The following is a 19,572-nucleotide window of genomic DNA, read 5'->3' as shown; positions in this document are numbered from 1 at the left end:
ATGATTCTCCTTTGACGTTCTAGACTCTCATTTTCTCTCCCTGCTTCGTGCCTCACGCCCCCTGCCCGTAAGTACCTGACCCCCAGCAGCCCCATGGGCGTCGGGGACTCCTCCCCACCACGCTGCACAGGGACCCAGCTGTCGCGGTGCTGGGGACAGAAGTCTGTTCCCACCCTGGAGGTGCTTACCTGCTGTGTTCTGTCACAGGACAGACGTCCATCCCTGGCACGCTCCTGCTGCAGCATCAGAACAGCATGTCCCCGTGTCCTGATTTTATTCATAAATACCATCCCCATCCAGCCCTCTGGCCGGAGCCTGAGCTCCTCGAGGGAAGACACCGTCTCTCACCACTTCTTCTTGTTCTCTTGCTCCGCCCTCTCAACTCCTACTCGCGTCTGACACAACGGAGTCTTGGGGGCTCACACTTTTGGGGTAAGCCAAAAGATCTCCCATCACCTGCACACATAGTGGTTGAAATGAGGCTTCGTTTCTGAAGGAACCACCTGTGGTTTAACAGGCTGAAGCCCACCGTTCACTTCAGAGATGAGGAAACTGGTATCTAGGGTTGTAAACTAGAATGGGTTATAATACTAATTTTACTTCTAAATGGGGTTGAAGCTATTTGAGCCCAAAGCGTACATGCACTCGCACTTACACGCTCATGCCTGCACTTGAGTTCCTGCGTGCGCACACTTACACCGTCGTACGCTGCCGTACCGTGCGCTCACACGCTCGCACTTGTGTGCTTACACGCACATACTAGCACACTCTCAGATGTGTGCACACACACGTGCACACACACGTGTCCCTGGGGGTGTCGAAGGCACACGCAGGGGATGCCGGACTTCCTTCTTCGTCATCACTACCGTTCCTGCTTTCCTGAGGGGAGGGACAGTGTTAATGCCACCACTGTGCAGAGCTCCCACCTGAGGCTCCGCCATCGGGGGCCTCGTCCTGATGCCACAGCTCGGAGCTGCAGATCCCCACACCCAACGACACTGTCACCCCCTTCTGAGGCACAGCTTCTGTCTCGAGAGAGAGGCATCTCCCACACTTACGCACCTCTGCGTGTTCTCCTGTGATGCTCACAGAGCCACGGGCAGGCACGGCTCTATGGGGAGGAAGCCCCCCCAGTTCCACTGTTTGCTAGCTGTTTCCAGAACATGCCTCATGCATCTCACCGTCTTTGTCCCTGCCGTCCCTCCGCCTGGGACGTGCTTCTCTCCCCACCTCCCATTTGGCTTTAGAAGCTTCACCAAAACAAGGGATGCTCCTGCATGAAGCCCCGCCCCTGCCCCCCAAAGACTCTCCCCGCTGCAGACCGACCCTGACTCCCTGTGCTGCCACAGACAGCCCTTTCCTGCCACGGAGCAGGTGGTTTCTAAATATCTGGTCACATCCCTGTGTTAAGGCACGTGTCCCTCCTCGCTCCATTGACAGTTGGCATACCTCGCCGTACATTCGCATACCTTGTTGTAAGGACCTTCATGACGGGAAACATTTCGGATACGTTGCCTGTAGCACCTGGAGCTCTTAGCTCTGGCCTTCGATGTGGGAGACAGCACAAAATGCTTTCAAAAATTCAATTACACACAAATACTCAGATGCAAGTCTGTTTGTTACCCCCAATAAGTACATACATTATTATGTTCCTTTAAACTGTATAATAAAAAGTTTGCTGCACTGAATTTTATATAATGAAATCAAATACAGCACAGAATGCAGGAATACTTCTTGCCCCATACTATTGAAAAATAGTTAATCAACTTATTTTTCAAAGGGTAGCATTATGATCCATAGAATCAGAAATAACCATTATAATGAAAGCAATCATTTGCAATTTAAGGCAAAGGCAACCATTGTACAAAAAAAAAAAAAAGTTCTGCTGTTATACAGCATCATTATTTCATTATTTACAATTTAACAGACAAGTTGAATTGACCCATTTGAAAAAATCAACCAAGCCGCAGCCACGGCGACGGCATGGAGGAGCCAGACACAAAGAGAGGGGCTGTTGGGGGGGGGGGAGTGGAGGGTTCGCTATGTCGGATGACGATTCGAGGGCCAGCACCAGTTCCTCCTCATCTTCACCCTCCAATCAGTAAACTGAGAAAGAAACAAACACCCCCAAGAAGAAGGAGAGTAAAGTCAGCCTGAGCAAAAACTCCAAACTCCTGTCTACCAGCACCAAGAGGATTCAGAAGGAACTGGCAGACATCACTTTAGACCCTCCACCTAACTGCAGTGCTGGTCCCAAAGGTGATAACATCTATGAATGGAGATCAACCATTCTGGGGCCTCCAGGATCCGTGTATGAGGGTGGTGTATTCTTCCCTGATACCACTTTTATACCAGAATACCCCCTCAAGCCTCCAAAGGTTACATTTCAGACAAGAATCTATCACTGTCATATGAACAGTCAAGGAGTTATTTGCTTGGACATATTAAAAGATAACTGGAGTCCAGCACTAACCATTTCTAAAGTTCTCCTTTCTATCTGCTCCCTTCTTACAGACTGTAATCCTGCTGACACTTTGGTGGCACTTTGGGCGCCACTCAGTATATGACAAACAGAGCAGAACATGACAGAATGGCCAGACAGTGGACTAAGAGACACGCTACATAAATTGGGTTTTCACAATTCTTACATTATTTGTCTGTCACAGAGAGAGCTACTTATGATTTTGAAGGGGTGGGGGAGAGTGGGAGTTGGTAAAGAGTAGGGTATTTCTGTAACAGATACTATTCAGTCTTATTTCCTAAGATTTTGTTGTAACTTAAGGTATCTTGCTACATTAGACAGAACTGGTAATAACAACTTTTAAAACTGTCATTAGATTTGCAATATTAGCTGAAACGTAGTACAGAGAGTAGACATTTGGGTTCACTTGCTTATAGTCTGTAAATTTAAAATAGCTTAATTTCTTACAGGTTATACCCATGGCCATTTATGTAGGGTCCTTCCAAGACTACACATTTTTTTGTTGTTCAAAAAAATTGGAATTTGTTTTCCCTTCTTGGGAGGGAACATTGATATTTAACAGTTTTTAGAGACTGTCATCTCATATATATAAAATGGGTATGTGGCTATAAGACACCATATAGGAAATGAGTAGTTATGTATTTTATTTTATATGCCAATCTACTTTATTGTGACAAGATAAGAGGTTTGAATCATGACTTGTGAAAACCTGTAGTAAAATACCTTAAGCTGTTAACTGTAAGGTGTGGAATAGGAGTTGCTCAGTGGATTGGTTATATGTTGTGGACTACTTACGTCTGCATTTGTTACTGTGCTAATAAACAATATTAAAACAAAACAAAAAAAGAAAGAAAAATCAACCAGAAATCTCAGCTGGTAAAGTAAGAGGAGGAAGGAATCTTAGGAGGAAGAGCAGATGGAGGGAGCAAGGCAGGCTGGAGAATGAGCCACAGCCTTCCCGCAGGCTGACAGGTCCAGTGCCGTGTGCTCACTGCCTTCCTGACACCTCACACCTTAACTACAGGTCGCTCACCTGGATGGATATGGTTTTTTATCAGATCTCAGAGCTCAACCTAAATGGCCTGTCACCATGTGGTCTAATGGGCCAGAAAGTCAGGTGCATGGAGATAACCTTGCATTCACTTTCCTGTCTGCTAGACCGTGAGTTCCAGGCAGGCGGGGCGCTGGGCTCAGCCTGGAACCTGGAATGTTATAGGTGCTCAGTCAGCCTCGGTAGAGTAAACATGCTCTCCCCAAGCCATCAGGTGGTCAATGACAATCTTGGCCAATCCAAATTATTTATTTATTTGTTTGTTTGTTTGTTTATTTGAAAGAGAATGAACAGGGGAAGAAGCAGAGGGACAAGGACAAGTAGACTCTGCTTGGGGCCAGATGTGGGGTTCGATCTCACGACCCTGAGATCATGACCTGAGCTGAAATCAAGACTCGGATGCTTCACTGACTGAGCCACCGAGGTGCCTCTTGGCCAGTCCAAATTTTTAAAACATCTCTAAAGCGTAGTAGGTCATATTAAGGAAGAAATTGGCTAGAGAGGACGTAAAGTCAGTTCGACCTTCAGCTCTGCTCCCTCAGCTTCTAGGGGCTGGCTACGCTGCTGGCCCTCCAGCCCTCTGGCCGCACCTACCACCTCGGGCGGGGTTCTCCTTGTCCTGGCCTCCTCCCGTGGACAGGTCCTGTGGGAACATCTGTGGGAGCCAGTGTTGGGATCACAGCTCATATGCACCCTCTGCAGGGCTGCACTGCTGTCCATCCTGAAGGTCGCCCAAGGTCAAGTGTCAGCTCTCCCCTGCTCCACTCCCCCTCAAAATGCCAAAATGTCCGAATCTAAACTCCTCGGCCCCCTGGGCTCCCCTCCTACCTCTTCTCCATTAAAGGTCTAGCGCATCTCTGGCTCCTAAGCTTGGCCCCTGGTGACCTTTGATGACCCCTCTCCTGCTCCAGCTCCTGCAAGAAACAAGTGTTTCTTGTTCATATTTCCCCATCACCACCCTGGATCAACCCTTGCTCCAAGATTGTTTAATTGCCTCCCACCCGTGCTTCCTGCCTCCACCCTTCCCTTCACAGTCATCTTGCACATTCCAGAAGGTCATGTTTCAAAAACAGGGCTTGATCATAACAGAAGTCCTGCCACCTCTCCGCAGGCAAAGCCACATGGCTCCTATGGCCTCCAAGTCAGAGGCTCTCGCTCCCTCCCACGCGTGTGCCCGCAGCTGTTCACGGGCCACCTATTCCTGTCCCGATGCCCCACTGATCATGCCAGTCCTGGCGCCGGGCCAGCAAAACCAGAACAAACGGAGAAAGCCCTCCCTGGGTGTGGAAAGCAGCCCGATGCCGTGCGCGGCCCGGGTAGCGAGTGCTGTGCCGTGTGCATGCACAAAGCCGCCGGAGGAACCACGGAAGGGACGCAGATGCCGGGCCATCCTGAAGGTCGGCTGAGCGGAACCCTGCAGCTCATGCATCGGCCCGGAAGGTCGTTCGAGCCCGGGCGCGGCGGCGGGAACGGTGGCAGGCCGTTGGGTGGGAACACCGAGGAACGGAACACGGCCGTGGCCTGCGAGCAGCCTGTGTCCCACAAGCCGGAGAGCTGGGCACCCCTGGTTACGCGAAAGGAGCCTGGGGGTTTGTAGAGGCTCCCGGGGTGGGGGAGGGGAAAGGCGGAGGAAGGAGGGGACAGCAAGAACAGACGCCCCTCGGCCGGGAGTTTGAAGCGTGAGCTCGGAGGGTGTGGAACGGTGTGTGGTGAGGCCACAGTGCAGCCAAGGCCAAAGCCAAGGTGAAGGATGGAGGCAGAGAACAAAGCCCAAATCCTGTGCCCTCCCCCTTCCTTCCGCGGCCCCCACCGTCCATCCGCGCACACCCTCGTGTGTGTGTGTGGTGTTTGCATATCCTGACCTTTCTCTTCCCAGCTTTTGCTCCTTCAAGGCCATTCACCTGGCCTCCGTGCTCCCCACTCTCCAAGTTCCTCCCATCCTCCAAAACTCCCCTCAGGGCCCACTGTTTCCCATGGGCGGTGGATGACCCTCCCTCGGTAGGCACCGGGCTGACCGCCCAGCCTGTGAGTAGCCTTTGCATTCGGAACTCAGCTGTGCCCTCCTCAGAGGAGTCCTTGGTGCCCGAGGAGAGAGGGCCACCCGTCCGGCGTGGACATGGTCGCGGGAAGGGCTCGGGGGCCCGGTCCACCGGGGGCGTCCTGGCTGTGCAGCTGACCAGCTGGGTGACTGTGGGAGTGTCCGAGAGCCACCATAATGAGCCACCACACGCTTGGGGGCTGAGAGCCACAGAAGTGTATTCTCTCACGGTTCTCGGGGCCAGGAGTCTGAAGTCAAGAAGTCCGCAGCGTTGGAGGAGGGGTGCACCCCATGCTTCGCTCCTGACTCCTGGCGGCTACTGGCCACCTTTGGCCTGCCCTGGCTGGATTCAGAAGCCGGGCTCATGGGGCAGGAGAGCCTATGGAGTGACTGATAATGGGGACATGGATTTCGCCCTGTCCCTGGTTTCTGCTGCCACCTTCACGCCTCCCCACATGTCTCTGTCTTCTCCTTTTTCTCTAAGGGCACGTGTCATTGAATTTAGGGCCCACCGCCAATCCAGGAGGAGCTCATCTTGAGATCCTTAACAAAACCCCATCTGCAAAGACCCTTTTTCCAAGGGTTCCATTCACAGGGACCAGGGTTGGGAGTCAGACATGTCCTTTTGGGCGACACTATTCTACCCACCACAGCGACCTTGGGCTCTTAGCATTAGCTTCCTGTTCGTAAAAGGGGCTCATGATACCTGCTCTAAAAGGATCGCTGTAAATATCAGAGAAAATAGAGGATTCAGAAGCCGGGCTCGTGGGGCAGGAGAGCCTATGGAGTGACTGATAATGGGGACATGGGTTTTTTTGGGGGGTGGTGATGAAATTGTTCTAGAGTAAGTGGCGATGTTTGCATACCTCATTGAATGTACTAAAAATTGAATTGCCTGCTTAAAGAGTGAACTTAATGGTATGTTGAATCATTTCTCGATAAACTGTTCTTTGTAAAAAGGAGCCTGGCTCAGGGGGGTGGTGTCTTCATAAATCCTAGCTGCTATTATTATTATTGATGTGCCACTCACAACTACTATTAAAATCTTTTATAATAGTCTAACATTTTACCTCTTTTGTCATATGCCTCCCAAACCCCGATATGATTACATTTGAAACGGGAACCATGGGTGAGATGTCTTTGTGGGTTCTACCAGAGCCTGCCTAGGGCTTCACACGTAGTAGGGGACAATGCAAATTTGTCTTGATCATACATGAGTAGTTCCCATGGAAATTACTTGTTGAGAGTAAGCCCTCCAGTGCTTGCGTGTTCACTAATCGCCGTGATCACCGTATCCAGCGTAGGTGAGGTGAGATATTGCTTTTACACATGGGCTCCCCCAGGAAAGAGCTGAAATTAAATTTCATGCCAACCGCATTTCTAACTTATGATTGGCAGCCTGATACCTAGACCAAAAGTCCTTTTTCCAAGAAAATTCAATTAGCAATTCAACATGGAGCTAGTCTGGATAATTCATATATTCTAATCATTACCTTATTACAGGTAGTCAAAATCCATGCCACTCTCCTGCTTGCCTGGGAGTAGTAAGAACAATCGTAATAAGAACAACAGCATTAAGCTGTGTTATTGCCTGATGCACCGTTGCTTTGGAGATTAAAAACTGAATTTTGAGAAAAACAAAAACTTATCTCGAGGAAATACAGGCCTCCTGAGTTTTCACCTTGAAAGCTAACGAAGTCAATTTAAAATTTTAATAGATTCCTCTAAGTTTCTATTGAAGGAAAAACAACAAGATTTTAAAATTTAAAGTAAGGCTGCCTATTTTCTCTGGCTTTTTTTCTCCTCCATCATGCTCATCTTTGTCCAGGGCCCCAGCCCACTCTCAAAAGAGCCCTAGAGGGAGACAGGAAAGCAGAAGGGTTGAAAGGTACAGGGCTTGGGCACACAGGTCCCAGGACTGCCTCCAGCTGCCCAAGTGTCTTTGATGGTGGGGGTAATCGCCAGAGCTACAATGATGTGCAGGTCCACTCGGTGATAAATGCAAGGAGCACAGCCCGGGCAGAGCACCATCAGGGGTGGCCCTCATCACGCCCAACCCCCCCTTTCTCTTCTGCTTCCTCCTTTCACTACACTCAATTCACTGCCCGCCATGATGGCCGGTCCAGTATCCTCCAATATCCTCCCAATCCTCTTACTCTCCCCCTAGAAAAGGTACCGGGGGTCTTCATTTTTCTGCCCCACTCTGGCAAGGGGAAAGAACCACAACCTCAAAGTCTGCTGGATTTAAATTCCATATTCCGGGATACTTCCAACTCCAAAGTTTACAACTAAATATCTTTAACATTCAACTTAAATCACACTCGCTTATCTAGCTTGGGGCCAGCAAGGGCTGTGAGAACATCAAAATTTTACATCTCAGAAACCCTGAATCCTTGAATTTTGTGTCCACTGTTGTTTCCAGCAATTTCTAGGGCTAAATGATTAATTATACCCACGACAGTCCAAAGCAATTATTTAATTAAGCTGTATTACAGGCTGCCAATTGTTTAGAGCAAAGGGAAAGCCTTCACCCCAGTTTCTCAATATCTGGCCTTTGGATGACTTAAAAGATAAAAGGAGATATGAGAACATTTTTCTGACTAAGTAACAATTTCTAAAAATTTTCCATCAAGTAGAAAAACTTTTTCAGTAATTTGTTTCTCATGATTAGAACTTGGTGACATGTTTTACTGTGAGTGTCCAGCTTACTTAACTCTAACGCAAAATAGAAAATGTTGCAGTTATCAAATGAAATGTTGGTATCATCTTTGTTTTAGGGCAGGAAAGTCAGTTTTTTAGGAAATCCGTATTTTCCCTTCAAGTGTGTTTGTCTTCCGCATTCCCTTGGCCTATCATTTTTAAGTACTCTTTCTTAATTTAGGCTATTTAAAATCAACTTTAAGAAACAAAAATCCCATTACCCATTCCACACTTAGAAATCTAAGTTTTGTTTCGTAAAGAACTTTTTCAGAAGAGAGATAAAGCCACCCCGACAGAATTGATGGCCGAAGTCATGTCTGTACAATCTACTGGAGACACACAAAGACATGAGTTGGGGCACAGGCATCCCAGGCATGATCTTTCTCTTTTCCTTAGTCTGTAACTTCATTACATAGGACTGGTGGAGTAACCCAGTTGAATAGCAATGAATTGAGTAGTGAGTGTTTGTTCACCAGTTGTGTTCAAAATACATATTTGACTCATTCAAACCTCTTCCTTCCATACTGTTTGAGTATTGAAATTCCATCATTCTGTTAAAATCTAAGAGTGACTAAATATTCACCCATAAATGGGCCATCAATAAGCATAGGATGGTGCTTGCTTCTGCAGCACATACGCTACATTTGGAACGATAAGCATAGCACAAGTGAATGACTGAAATAAGCAATAATGAATGACAAAAGAACATTTCACAAGGTCCCTCTTTTGGAAAAAGGCTCAGATTTTCTGAAGAAAACCAATGGAGCAACCCCCTTTTTCAGCTGTTTCTTAAGGATGAAGGCATACTCAAATTCTTGGGTTGAGGCAATATAAATTATGTGTTAGAACTACTGCCCTAAAAAAAAAAAAAAGAACTACTGCCCTAAAACTGGAGCTCATGGACCTCATCCATAGTCCTGAATCTTCTGACGTTATCTGCAAAATACTGCAGATATACATACATGTGAATTTTTCAGAGGAGGGTATAAAAGCATTCATGTCTCAAAAAAGGTTAAGGTTCACTATGTTCAACATGTCTGTTTACAGTGCAATAAATCTCACACGAAAATGTGATGCATTTCTCTAGTGGAGAGATTGTGGTTGCCTTGCTAAAGAATGGAAGTCACTAGAAGCTTCCATCATTGTGTGGGAAGTCTTAAAGCTGCCAGCTTCCTATTACTCAAATTGCCGTTTCTCCAAAGAAAATCCTTCTTTCAATATCAAGAAGAGCCTTTTAAATTAAAGTACTTTCCTGTCCCACACTGGAAAAGAGAAACAAAAACCATCATGTAGGCCAATGTTCCCTATCACTTGAAGGAAGCTGACACCCCTAGGTTAGTGCGGCTCATTTCTGGGAAGCAGAACCGGGCCTGTCCTGCACCAGAAGGTCAGACATGCACTGTGGTCCGTGGCCTGAGGCCACTGTCTGTCTCTGCAAGGTGGAATGTTTAGCAAATTTGTCTGTTTTTTAAAAGAATTTATACTTTTATTCCCAAATTTAAAGTTACTTCAAAGGTTTCTTTCTTTCTTATTGTCATTCCCAGAAGTATATTTATCATATTACTGCTCTATTTCATATCAGGGAGTCATCAATGGCCAGTATGTGGGCAGATGTGTTATCAAAGCACAAGACCTTCCTGAAATTGTCAGGAATTTGGAATTTGGAGTAACATGTTAACAGAAGCCTAGTCCATGGACCTGCCCTCGTTAATAACAAAGAGGACAACTACCATTTAAGCACTGATTTATGGCCTCCACAGGGCTAAAAGTTTTAACTGCATGACATAGCAGCCCTGAAAACTAGGCATTATTACCTCATTTTCCAGGTAAGGAAACCAAGGTTCAAAGAGGTCAAGGCCACACAGCTGGAACTTACACCAGACTGCCAGACTCTGAAGGCCACCTCGCCAGCCTCAGGGCTGGGATGTCTCCCAGTGGTCTTGGCTCCTATGAGGAGTGATCCACCTTTAACCAAGTTAGAGCGGGGGGCAGAGCTCAGCCTTCAAGAAGCCATTCTAATGCTTTGTGCATCTACATTGCTTCCTTTATTCACAGCTCCCATAAATAAGTATAAGTTTATACTCAACCTGATATCAGAATCCTTTCAAATATTTAGGAAACATAGTTGATCAGGCTGAATAATTCACAAGCAAGAATTTTCCTTTAAAGAAAAAGATTTCCTTTCTGAATCACATCTGCTAATCCAGATAGAATTACTTTCTAAGCAGATGAAACATCTCTCAACTCTTTTTCCCAGAAATATATCTTAGAGAAGTAAAAAAATTATAAATCAAAATTAAAAAAAAAAAAAACATAGAGGCCAAACACAGTCTATTCTTTACCGTAAAATATTTGAGACAAAACATTTCCCAAACTTGTTTTCAAAACATTTGCAAGATGAATCCATGCAAACATATGGCTCAGAAATGTCCTTCCCAATTAAAACCTGAGAATATAAATAAATTGGCTTTTCTCCTTGTATTTCTTCTCTCGTTAAGAACAGAGCCTTGGCCATAAACAAGAAACTACCCTTAAGATTATATATTTTTTCTTATTTCTTTTTCAACAGGGGACTTATTACATTTGAAAATAACACCTATATCTTGGAACCAATGAAAAATGAAACGAACACATACAAGCTCTTCCTGGTGGAGAACCTGAAGGGCACCTGGGGATCCTGTGGATCACAGCACAGCACGTCTGCGCTCGCTGCAGAGAACAGGCTCCGGCCACCCTCCCAGACGTGGGCAAGAAGGGTAGGGGGGAGATCAAGGTCACGAATCTGGGGAGTGGGGACTCTAGCTAGGGGCACCCAGGGCTAGTGCATCTGGAGAAATTTTGCCATCTGGTTGTTGTGTCTGGGGTTGGAGTCCCCCGGTTTATCGAGTGGTTGCTACCATGTATGCAGAGCATCACCAAATACTGAAACCTCCATCATTGTTTGGCAAATGTCGGCCTCAGACTCGTTAACCTACGCTGGGTAAAGTCTGGCTCAGAGGCCAGAAAATTACCATTCATTACGTCACCAGTGAGAAGCTACTGTGGGCCTAGACCCAGGGTTGCATCCCACCATTGCACCCATGATGATGAATAAGACGAGAATGGATCCTCACCTGCCTTTGGGCAGCTCTCCTTCCTCAGGAGGAGAGAGACAATATGGAGCCTTCTTCATTGGCAAGTCTGTTTTACAGTTAGGGTTTTTGTTCTGATTTGCATAGCATCCCCAGTCTTTGCCTGCGTGCCTGTGCGCGGTGAACAGAATGTTGGCCATGCAGTGTGGCTACGGAGTGTTGCTTACCCCAGTCCATGCTGCCCATGCCTGTCCTTCCTTCCTTCCCAAGATGGTCCAAGCACTCCTGTGTTTTCTGGCCACCTGCTCCTGGCTCTGCTCATCAAAGGTCCCTCCTTCTGCTTCAGAAGTGGGAAGAGTCATTACCTGATGGTGTCTGGGCCACAGATCTCCTTCCCTGCTAAGCAGGCAGAAACACAGGGACTCCAATACCCTCTGGTGCAATATCATGAAACCTCCACCCCAAATGGCTGCGTGACCCTTTTATGTCCAGTATTATGTGGGCACCACAGGCCGCAGCAGAACACTCTTTTGGTTTTTTTAATGATTTTATTTATTTGAGAGAGAAAGTGGGTGAGAGAGAGAGAGAGAGAGAGAGCGCGCATGAGTGGGGGGAGGGGCAGAGGGAGCAAAAGCAGCAGGCTCCCCGCTGAGCAGGGAGCCCGAGGTGGGGCTCGATCCCAGGACCCTGGGATCATGACCTGAGCCGAAGGCAGACGCTTAACCACTGAGCCACCCAGATGCCCTGCAGCAGAACACTCTTAAATAAAAGAAGTAAGGGTAGCCACATTTGGCTGGGGGCCCTAACTTTCAGTGAGTACAACCAGATAGGAAATTCCCAACAATTTCCTGATTTTTATCTCTGGCTTTCCTGTTCCTCTGTTGACAAGAAATCAGGATTTCATAGATACGATGTCAGTTGTGCTAACATTGGGTGGTCTAGGGACGTGTTCTTCAAGGTTGCACTTAAAAGACAGCACATTTTCTCTTTCCTGACTTGGAGTGTTCCACTGCTTAACATTCAACATTGCATATATATTATTCCTCTTTGTTCATTCCTCATCATTTTTATTCTGAGTTCAAACAGGACATGTGGTCGTAAATGATTTCTTCTCATTTGTAAAATTTCCCTCACACATGTGAATTGTGTTCCCCTAACCTTCGTTTTCATTTCGTTCATTCTTCCTGATCTGGTGTTCTGCCCGTGTGACCCTATTGTCCTCTATTTCTTATTATGCTCACAAGATTTTCTATGGCAGGGGCTTGCCACCTCTTTGCCCTTTCTTCCCTATCACACAGAAGAGGAAGAACCCCCGTCTGGGACGGTGACCCACCTTGACACTGATACTCAGGATTGGAGACCCAGGGAGCAGAGCTTGAAAAATCCGCCCCCCCCCCCCCCCCACAATGAACAGTAGCTCAAAAGAATTTCCATCCTGCCTTTCACCCCCCTCCCACCCATTTTAGAGTGACAGATTGAAGAGTTGGAATCACAAAGACCCGCCTCTGTGGTCCCTGGGCATGTTTATTTTACTCTTCAAACACTCTCTTGCCTCCGATTCCGGACCTCTGAGAAGAAGTGATTAAGCTGTAGCTTTTCCAGTCATAAACAAGGAAAACATTTGCATTTTGTTTTCAAGGCGCTTTGCTTTGAGCACCTTGTTGAATACACGTTACCCATGTTGTGAGATTTATAATGTGACAGTTTAAATGACATCTGAATACGTTTGCCATTTCATGTAGAAGTATGGGCTCGGTCTCTACTTGCCAGCCATATTTTAGTTCTTTAAGCTTCTGGCTTTCTAGAACTGTGCTTGGCACCGTAATTTCCAGTCATTCTGACTGGTAGAGGAGAGCGCAAAATGTGAATAACAATGTTGTTTTGTTAATAATGCATATTGGGGTGCAAATGAACCTTTAAAAAAGGGAAGGCAACAGCTCTGCCCTCAACATTTTTCTCTAGAAATAGTTGTGATTGTTTTACTGGAAGAAAAAATATGACATAAAGTACATCTACATAATGAAAACTATATGAAACGTAATTTTCGAGTTCGGGGACGACTAGGGGATTGGAACTGGAGACCACGTGGTTTGGGATAGCGTCTCCGGTGAACGTGAAAGAGACACGTTCACGTTATGTGCAGCTTACCTGCTCACTCCCACCGCCTGATTTTATACTCAAAAAAAAAAAAAATCAGTGGAACTGCAGCTAGCTCCTCTTGTTTATGCAACAAGGCGGCCATACCCGCTTCCGCGAGCATCTTCTGCCCCCGCTAAATGTTAACTGGTGCAAAGACTGGTTTGCAGGCTGAGATTTTTCTGCAGATATTTGCGTTTCCCTTCCCAGAGCAGCAGGAATAAATCAGCACTCAGGGTATGCACGGGCAATAATACAAGCTGGAGCTATTGTTTGCCGTTTTTACAAGGCTCTACGTTAGATTTTAGTGAGAACCCAAGTCGCTCTGGAGGGGCGCCTGCAGTCACATGGCCTTGTAGTCCAATCCAACCTCTGCAGGTTCCCTGAGTCCGGCTTGCAGAGCCCCAGCCGCTCCGCTGCCCTGCGTCTCGCCACGCTCCTTCCCTCTCCACCAAGGAGCCGGGCGAGAACGCAGACTAGTTCTAACGCTGGCCTGAGCCAGCTGTAGGCAAAGGCTTGGGAACTCTGCCATGGGAGAAAGATCCCATAATGCATCCCAAAGGCAAATGTGAATTATGTTTGCGTCATCCTTCCTCTGGGGATCATCTGTGCTATATCGCTCCCCTCCGTTAGTGCAGGTGATTATGAGTCCAACGTAGAAGGCAGTACTTCCTGTAGGAAGCCGTGTTGGCTCAGGCTGCTGAGCCGGTCAGGGGGACACCGTTGTGTGTCCTCAAACGTAGCCGTTCTGAAATGGGCCCGTCTACGGCTTTTGATTTCTAGGCAGCCCCTCCTGTTTGGTAGGAGACACGTAATGGTGGCGCAGAGCCTGAGCGCTGAACATCGGGAACTGGCCACAGCCATGTGACCCCGCTAATTACAGCAGGCCTACCCAACGCCTCTCTGACATAATCATCTGCCGTCCACACCGCCTCTGAGAGACCGTATCAACCGCTCTCGCTGCCTTGGTTGCTCCTTCCTAGATCTTGCTGGTAGACAACAGAGGCAGAGTGATGGCCTCTTTGGCCCTGAGCTCTGAGGCTCCAGAATCTCCAGGTGTGGATTCCTATTGAGACTTAAGTCCAGTAAAACTCTGGATAAATAAATAGATCTCCCTGGTGCCATTGGCTTTGTGGACTCAACTTCAGTATTTCGCATTTGTCCCTATTAACGTTCAGTCCGTCAGACGGAGCCCCTTCCTCCAGCTAACCGTCTCTCTTTCGGGCTGCTTTTGCTGCCCGAGCATCAGCCGGGCCCCAGGGGCTGCATCGCACACAGGTGTGATCAGTGTGCTTCACACCCCCGCACAAGCCAGTGTCAGGATGGTGGAGAAGACCTGGCAGAGTAGGGACCCGGGGCTCAGCTCATAAATATTCATAAAGTGGCCTCAGAGTCCAGGCACCGAGCCTCTCGTGAGCAAACAACGACCCTTTTTTACTCAGGGGAAGATCAAACCAAACTTTGGATTTATTTAATTTGCTGATCTTGCCACCCACGGAAACGTGGGCCCTGGCTTCATTGATATTGATCTTTTGTTGATGGTTGCATCACACCCAACTGGAACCCCTTTGCCCATCTCCATGGTTCCTGTCCCAAACTGTCACCAGCAATCACCTGCACTCCTGGCTTCTGCTACTATCTTCCCATAATCCATTCTACCAGCAGCCAGAGTGCTATTTTTAAAACCTCCTGTGCAGGGGCTCCCTGGTGCTCTCAGGTCACTAGATGATCCTTCAGCCTCCTTGCCCCATCCAAGGCTCATCCACACTCCTTCCTCCCGCTCTAGACCATGTAGCCACCCTGCCTGTTGCCATGACTCTCCACGTGCTCCCAGCCTCAGAACTTCTGCTGTGGCTATTCCATCTATCTGAACACTGTTCCCCGCACACATACCTACTTCTCATCCTCAGTTCGCAGCTGTCGTCGTCACACGCCCCCATCTTTATCCTCCTTGCAGAACACTGTTTAGGTCTATTGTTTTGCCCCTTTTACAGGCTAGGATTTTTTTCGTTGATTCTTTATTGTCACCCTGTCTCCTAACCCCTCCCAGAATTCGAGCCTCATGAGCCTGGGACCTTGGGTTTCTTGTCCATCCCTCTATCCCCAGCACTCGACCTAGTGCCAAGTCACAGAGAGAGTGACAGTAGATATTTGTGGGGTGAGTAAATGATAGACACATAGTCTGGCCCAGATGAGGGAGGAGGTATGATAAGCGTTTATTGAAACCTTCATCTTAACTTGCTTTTCTGACTTGAGTTGGGTTGGGTTAAGTCCCCCGTGCCAGAGTTCTTGTTACAGCATGTCAGGGGATATTCTGTCTCTGGGAACTTGGCTGTGATGACTTCGAGAGGCCCAGGAACTGGTTCCCTCTTGAGCAAGACTCAGAGAACGCCTCGGTCTCCACCTTGGAACGGAGACTCTGTTGGGCCATTCTCAGAGGCTAATGTTCCTATCTGTTTGGGGAAGGGCTTTTGTTTATAACCCCAAAAATGAAAATTCAATCAAGCCACCAGTTTCAAATGTTGCTCTTCATATCAAAAATTTTAAATATATATATATTTTTTAACCGGACAGCCCAGATAGGTCGAAGTCATGTGGAGGTAATTTAAGCCTCTCTGTGTGCCGCTGATGGAAGAATGAATGTTCGCGGCCATGAGCCGGCCCCTCCCCCATGGCTTTTTATTATTATGTGGTTAGGCTTCTCTCTGAGCTTGCATTTCTCTGAATTCATGAGAAAATTTGGACTTCTCTGAAAACTGCAGAGACAGGAAAATTGTGTTCATCTGTTTGTTTTCATTATCTGGAATTGTGTATTTTCTAACTGATGATCCAAGGCCACTGGGAAAAATCCCCTGGTCATTTATTTCACCCTTCGTGGTCTGAAAGGTGTAAACGTCTAAACAACCAAGGCCCTTTCTGCGGGTTTTTCAAGGGAAGATTAATTAGGTTTTTTTCTGTCACAGAGCTGTATGCTCTTTAGTATGATTAGCTGAATCTGTTCGTGGTTAATCGGGAAGTTGTGGGGCGGGGGACAAAGAGAGACATCTGCTTCTTTCACACCTCGTGAAGGAAAAGGGGCAAGATCTTCACCCCTCCAAAGGTGGCTCGTTCTGGGGACACCAGTGGGTACCACTGGGGTTCATCTTTTTTCCCTTATGAGTACATAGTTATCACCAGGAAGCACGCCTGGAGCATGTAGTCACCAACCTTGACTTTTTTTTTTTCTCGTAACATTGTAAAAGTATGAGAAATTATACCTTTCCTGGTGCTTTATTTTTCCCTTCTCCATAAGGTTTCCAGATTTCTTGAGGGATCCCTAAATTCATGAATCAGCACAGCTGGGCGGCGAGCAGGAACACTGCTATGATACAAACATTTTTCTTGTAAAAATCTGTTTGGAAGATCCCGGACTGATGGGGATTTGTCTTATAAAAGATGTTTCCCTCAGGATTATGTCACTGGAAAGCTGATTCAAAGCATGCCTCGGTCATTTTTGCTTTTGTCTGAAAGTGTGGTTAGGGCATGAGAGTTTTATACGGGGAGCAGTGTCCCTAACGCAAAAACCAGCCCATCGGCTGCAAGGACCAAGCCCACCTCAGCCCCCGTTTGCTCCAACGGCGTTTTATTGCAGAAACAGAAGGCTTTGTTTTTTGTTTTTAATGTTTGCTTTTTGAGACCACCCTCCATGAATTGCTCTTTTTCTCCTAAAAATGCCTTTGGGATTCTCCCAGTAATTCATGGAAGAGTGCAAATGTTTTTTGAGGAAACCTGATTAAAATGTAACCCACTTCAGAGGCTGCCTTTATTTCAGAGTGAGTTCTGCATCTTCTCCGTCCCTACCCCTTGATGTACAGTTTCCTTATTCCTCAACTATTTCACTCCCCCCCCTCCATCCCCCTGCTCCGTGGCATTATAGTTCAGTCTTTTTATTTTTTCTTAACACTGTTTCTTTCTATTCTGTCTCTTTTGTTTCTTTCTGGTTTTCTCCTAGCACCTCCTCCTCGCCTGACTCTGTTCCGTTTATCAGCTTGGCTGTTCCCTGTTCTCCAGACCACTATTGTCCTTTGCTTCTAACTAGATTTTTCAGCCACAAGAAATAAGCCACCTAAAGAGGACTATTTAGTGTTTCCCCAGAAGGATCATGCAGTCCCACCTCAAAATATATTCTCTTTCACTTTTCTCTTATCCCAACACTCGACCGTGAAGGGGAAAGCAACACACATAAGACACTGAATTCCATCATCTTCTGTAGGGATCTTCCTCTGTGCTGCATGCAGCCCAAAACGAACGGCCATCAGCCTGCTCCTGTTCCAGACAGTGCTTTGGTTTTGCTTGTGTATGTGCATGTTTCATTTAATAATGATCTTGACTCGTTCTGATCCCACGGTCGGTAATTCAGCAGGCAGGATTCCTTTTTAAGGATTTCCCATATGGAAAGGGAAACCGGTCACCCGTGTGGAGAAGGTTTGACAGAGGTCATTGGGGTTGGAAGTGAACTTCTAGAGGGAACAGAGGTGGGGCTGCTGGTGGTGGTGGTGAGGATAGTTTCCCCTTAGGCAAAGTGCTTGGGTTCAGAGATACAGACAGTCTTCTGGAAGCCCTGGAGAGGTGTGAAAAGAAATTAAATCCATGTTTACTTTTGGCAGCATAAAAGAGAGACCCTCAAGATGACCAAGTACGTAGAGCTGGTTATCGTAGCAGACAACCGGGAGGTAAGAACTTTTTCAAACTTCTCGGTACAGTTGGTTTAAAAAAAAAAAAATACGGGAAAGAAAATATTTAGCAAGTTATTACTTGCTCTGATTAACTTCATTTTCTATGAACCCTTAAAAGCATTGCAAACAGCCTACTGAAAAAAGTGGTTTTCTGGTATTAGCATAAAATATTGCAAATGTATTTGATATTACAAAATAAAAAGCCAGGACTGCAGGAAAAGCAGAGCTATTCTGTAGCTAAGCTCTCCAAAAGGAATTATTTGGGGGAAATGGCAGATGGCTTTAGAATGTATTCTGACACATTTGGGGGAGAAGTTTCAAGTAAAATTGTCTGATACGTCCCGACCCAAAATGAATCGGAGAATCCAGGCTGCGTGTGGAGACATAGCAGAAAGACCCTACCTTCTGAAATCTGCTTTGATGCTAGGTTCGTTTTCTCTTGAATTAGTTTCCAATTCCCTGTTTTTAGACGGTCTTCTCTGCATTCATTCCTTGCCTCCACTCCATGTTATGAATTAGGTGACTTTTTCTCGTGAACTCACCCGCCCGACACCTATGAATGAAACCAGCTTGACGGTTGCTCAGAGAACCGTTCCCATGCAGAAAGGTCCAATTAGAGAGGAGAAGGGGGGCTCATTAACATTTCTCCCTTCTCTGCACTGTTTGACTTGGTGCCATGAGCTTCTATTACTTTTACTGTTTAATTTTTAGGAACATATATAAAGGAAATTTCTGAGGAAGTTAAAATCAAGTTGATGATATGAAAAATGGCTTTGGACTGCCTTCTCGTTGTCTGTTTTCTCTGCCAAAACATGTCACGGCCTCCATCATTTATGAGGCTGGAAAAATCACAGAAGTTACTGTCTTCTGAGCACTTGGCTTGAGCAAATTTCAGGGAGTTTCAGAAAGTCCCCAGACGGGGAAATTACTCTTCAGGATGGGAACTCGTTTCACTATAAACCATGGAGGGTCCCGGGTGGTTTGTGGAGCTCAAGACTTCACGTTTCCAGGAGCTGGGAAGATGAGATTTGATTGATATTCTTGCCATTATTAATGCTGACATTTAAAATTATTAAGTTTCAGAGGCAAGGAAAAGATCTGGAAAAAGTTAAGCAGCGATTAATAGAGATCGCTAATCACGTTGACAAGGTAAGTTCTTTTTCGGGTAATTAAATCACTCAAAGCATGTAAATGTTTAGAAACGAGGTGGAGGGAATGGAACACACCTCGTCTGACTTGGCAGGGAGACCAGGTTCTGGTGCTGGGCTGGAACGTGGACTTCCCCTTTCCTCCGAGCACAGAATTCCCGGTCTGGAGCAGCTCCGGGAGAGGCCAACCCACGCACGCTGTCTGGACTGCGGTGGCCTTGGGCTACATCT

The 19,572-nt window shown here is 46.7% G+C and overlaps 1 protein-coding gene and 1 pseudogene across 7 annotated transcripts in view; both read left to right on the top strand.

Moving 5' to 3' along the window:
- Positions 1 to 19,572, top strand: part of ADAM12 (ADAM metallopeptidase domain 12) — a 347,363-nt gene that overhangs the window by 230,188 nt on the left and 97,603 nt on the right. For all 7 annotated transcript variants that reach the window (XM_064595438.1, XM_064595441.1, XM_064595440.1 and 4 more), the window contains 3 exons: positions 10,841 to 11,027; positions 18,125 to 18,190; positions 19,271 to 19,342. In XM_064595438.1, the coding sequence (XP_064451508.1) occupies positions 10,841 to 11,027; positions 18,125 to 18,190; positions 19,271 to 19,342 (325 nt within the window). The remainder of the gene's footprint in view (positions 1 to 10,840; positions 11,028 to 18,124; positions 18,191 to 19,270; positions 19,343 to 19,572) is intronic.
- Positions 2,028 to 9,146, top strand: LOC129045916 (ubiquitin-conjugating enzyme E2 E1-like; annotated as a pseudogene).

Source organism: Mirounga angustirostris, unplaced genomic scaffold (assembly GCF_029215605.1).
Source record: "Mirounga angustirostris isolate CCGP_5_RB_7025 unplaced genomic scaffold, mMirAng1.0.hap1 SCAF_6, whole genome shotgun sequence".
NCBI classification, from domain to species: Eukaryota; Metazoa; Chordata; class Mammalia; order Carnivora; family Phocidae; genus Mirounga; species Mirounga angustirostris.
The sequence above is the reverse complement of the archived record's forward strand: the minus strand, read 5'-3'. Positions and strand labels throughout refer to the sequence as shown.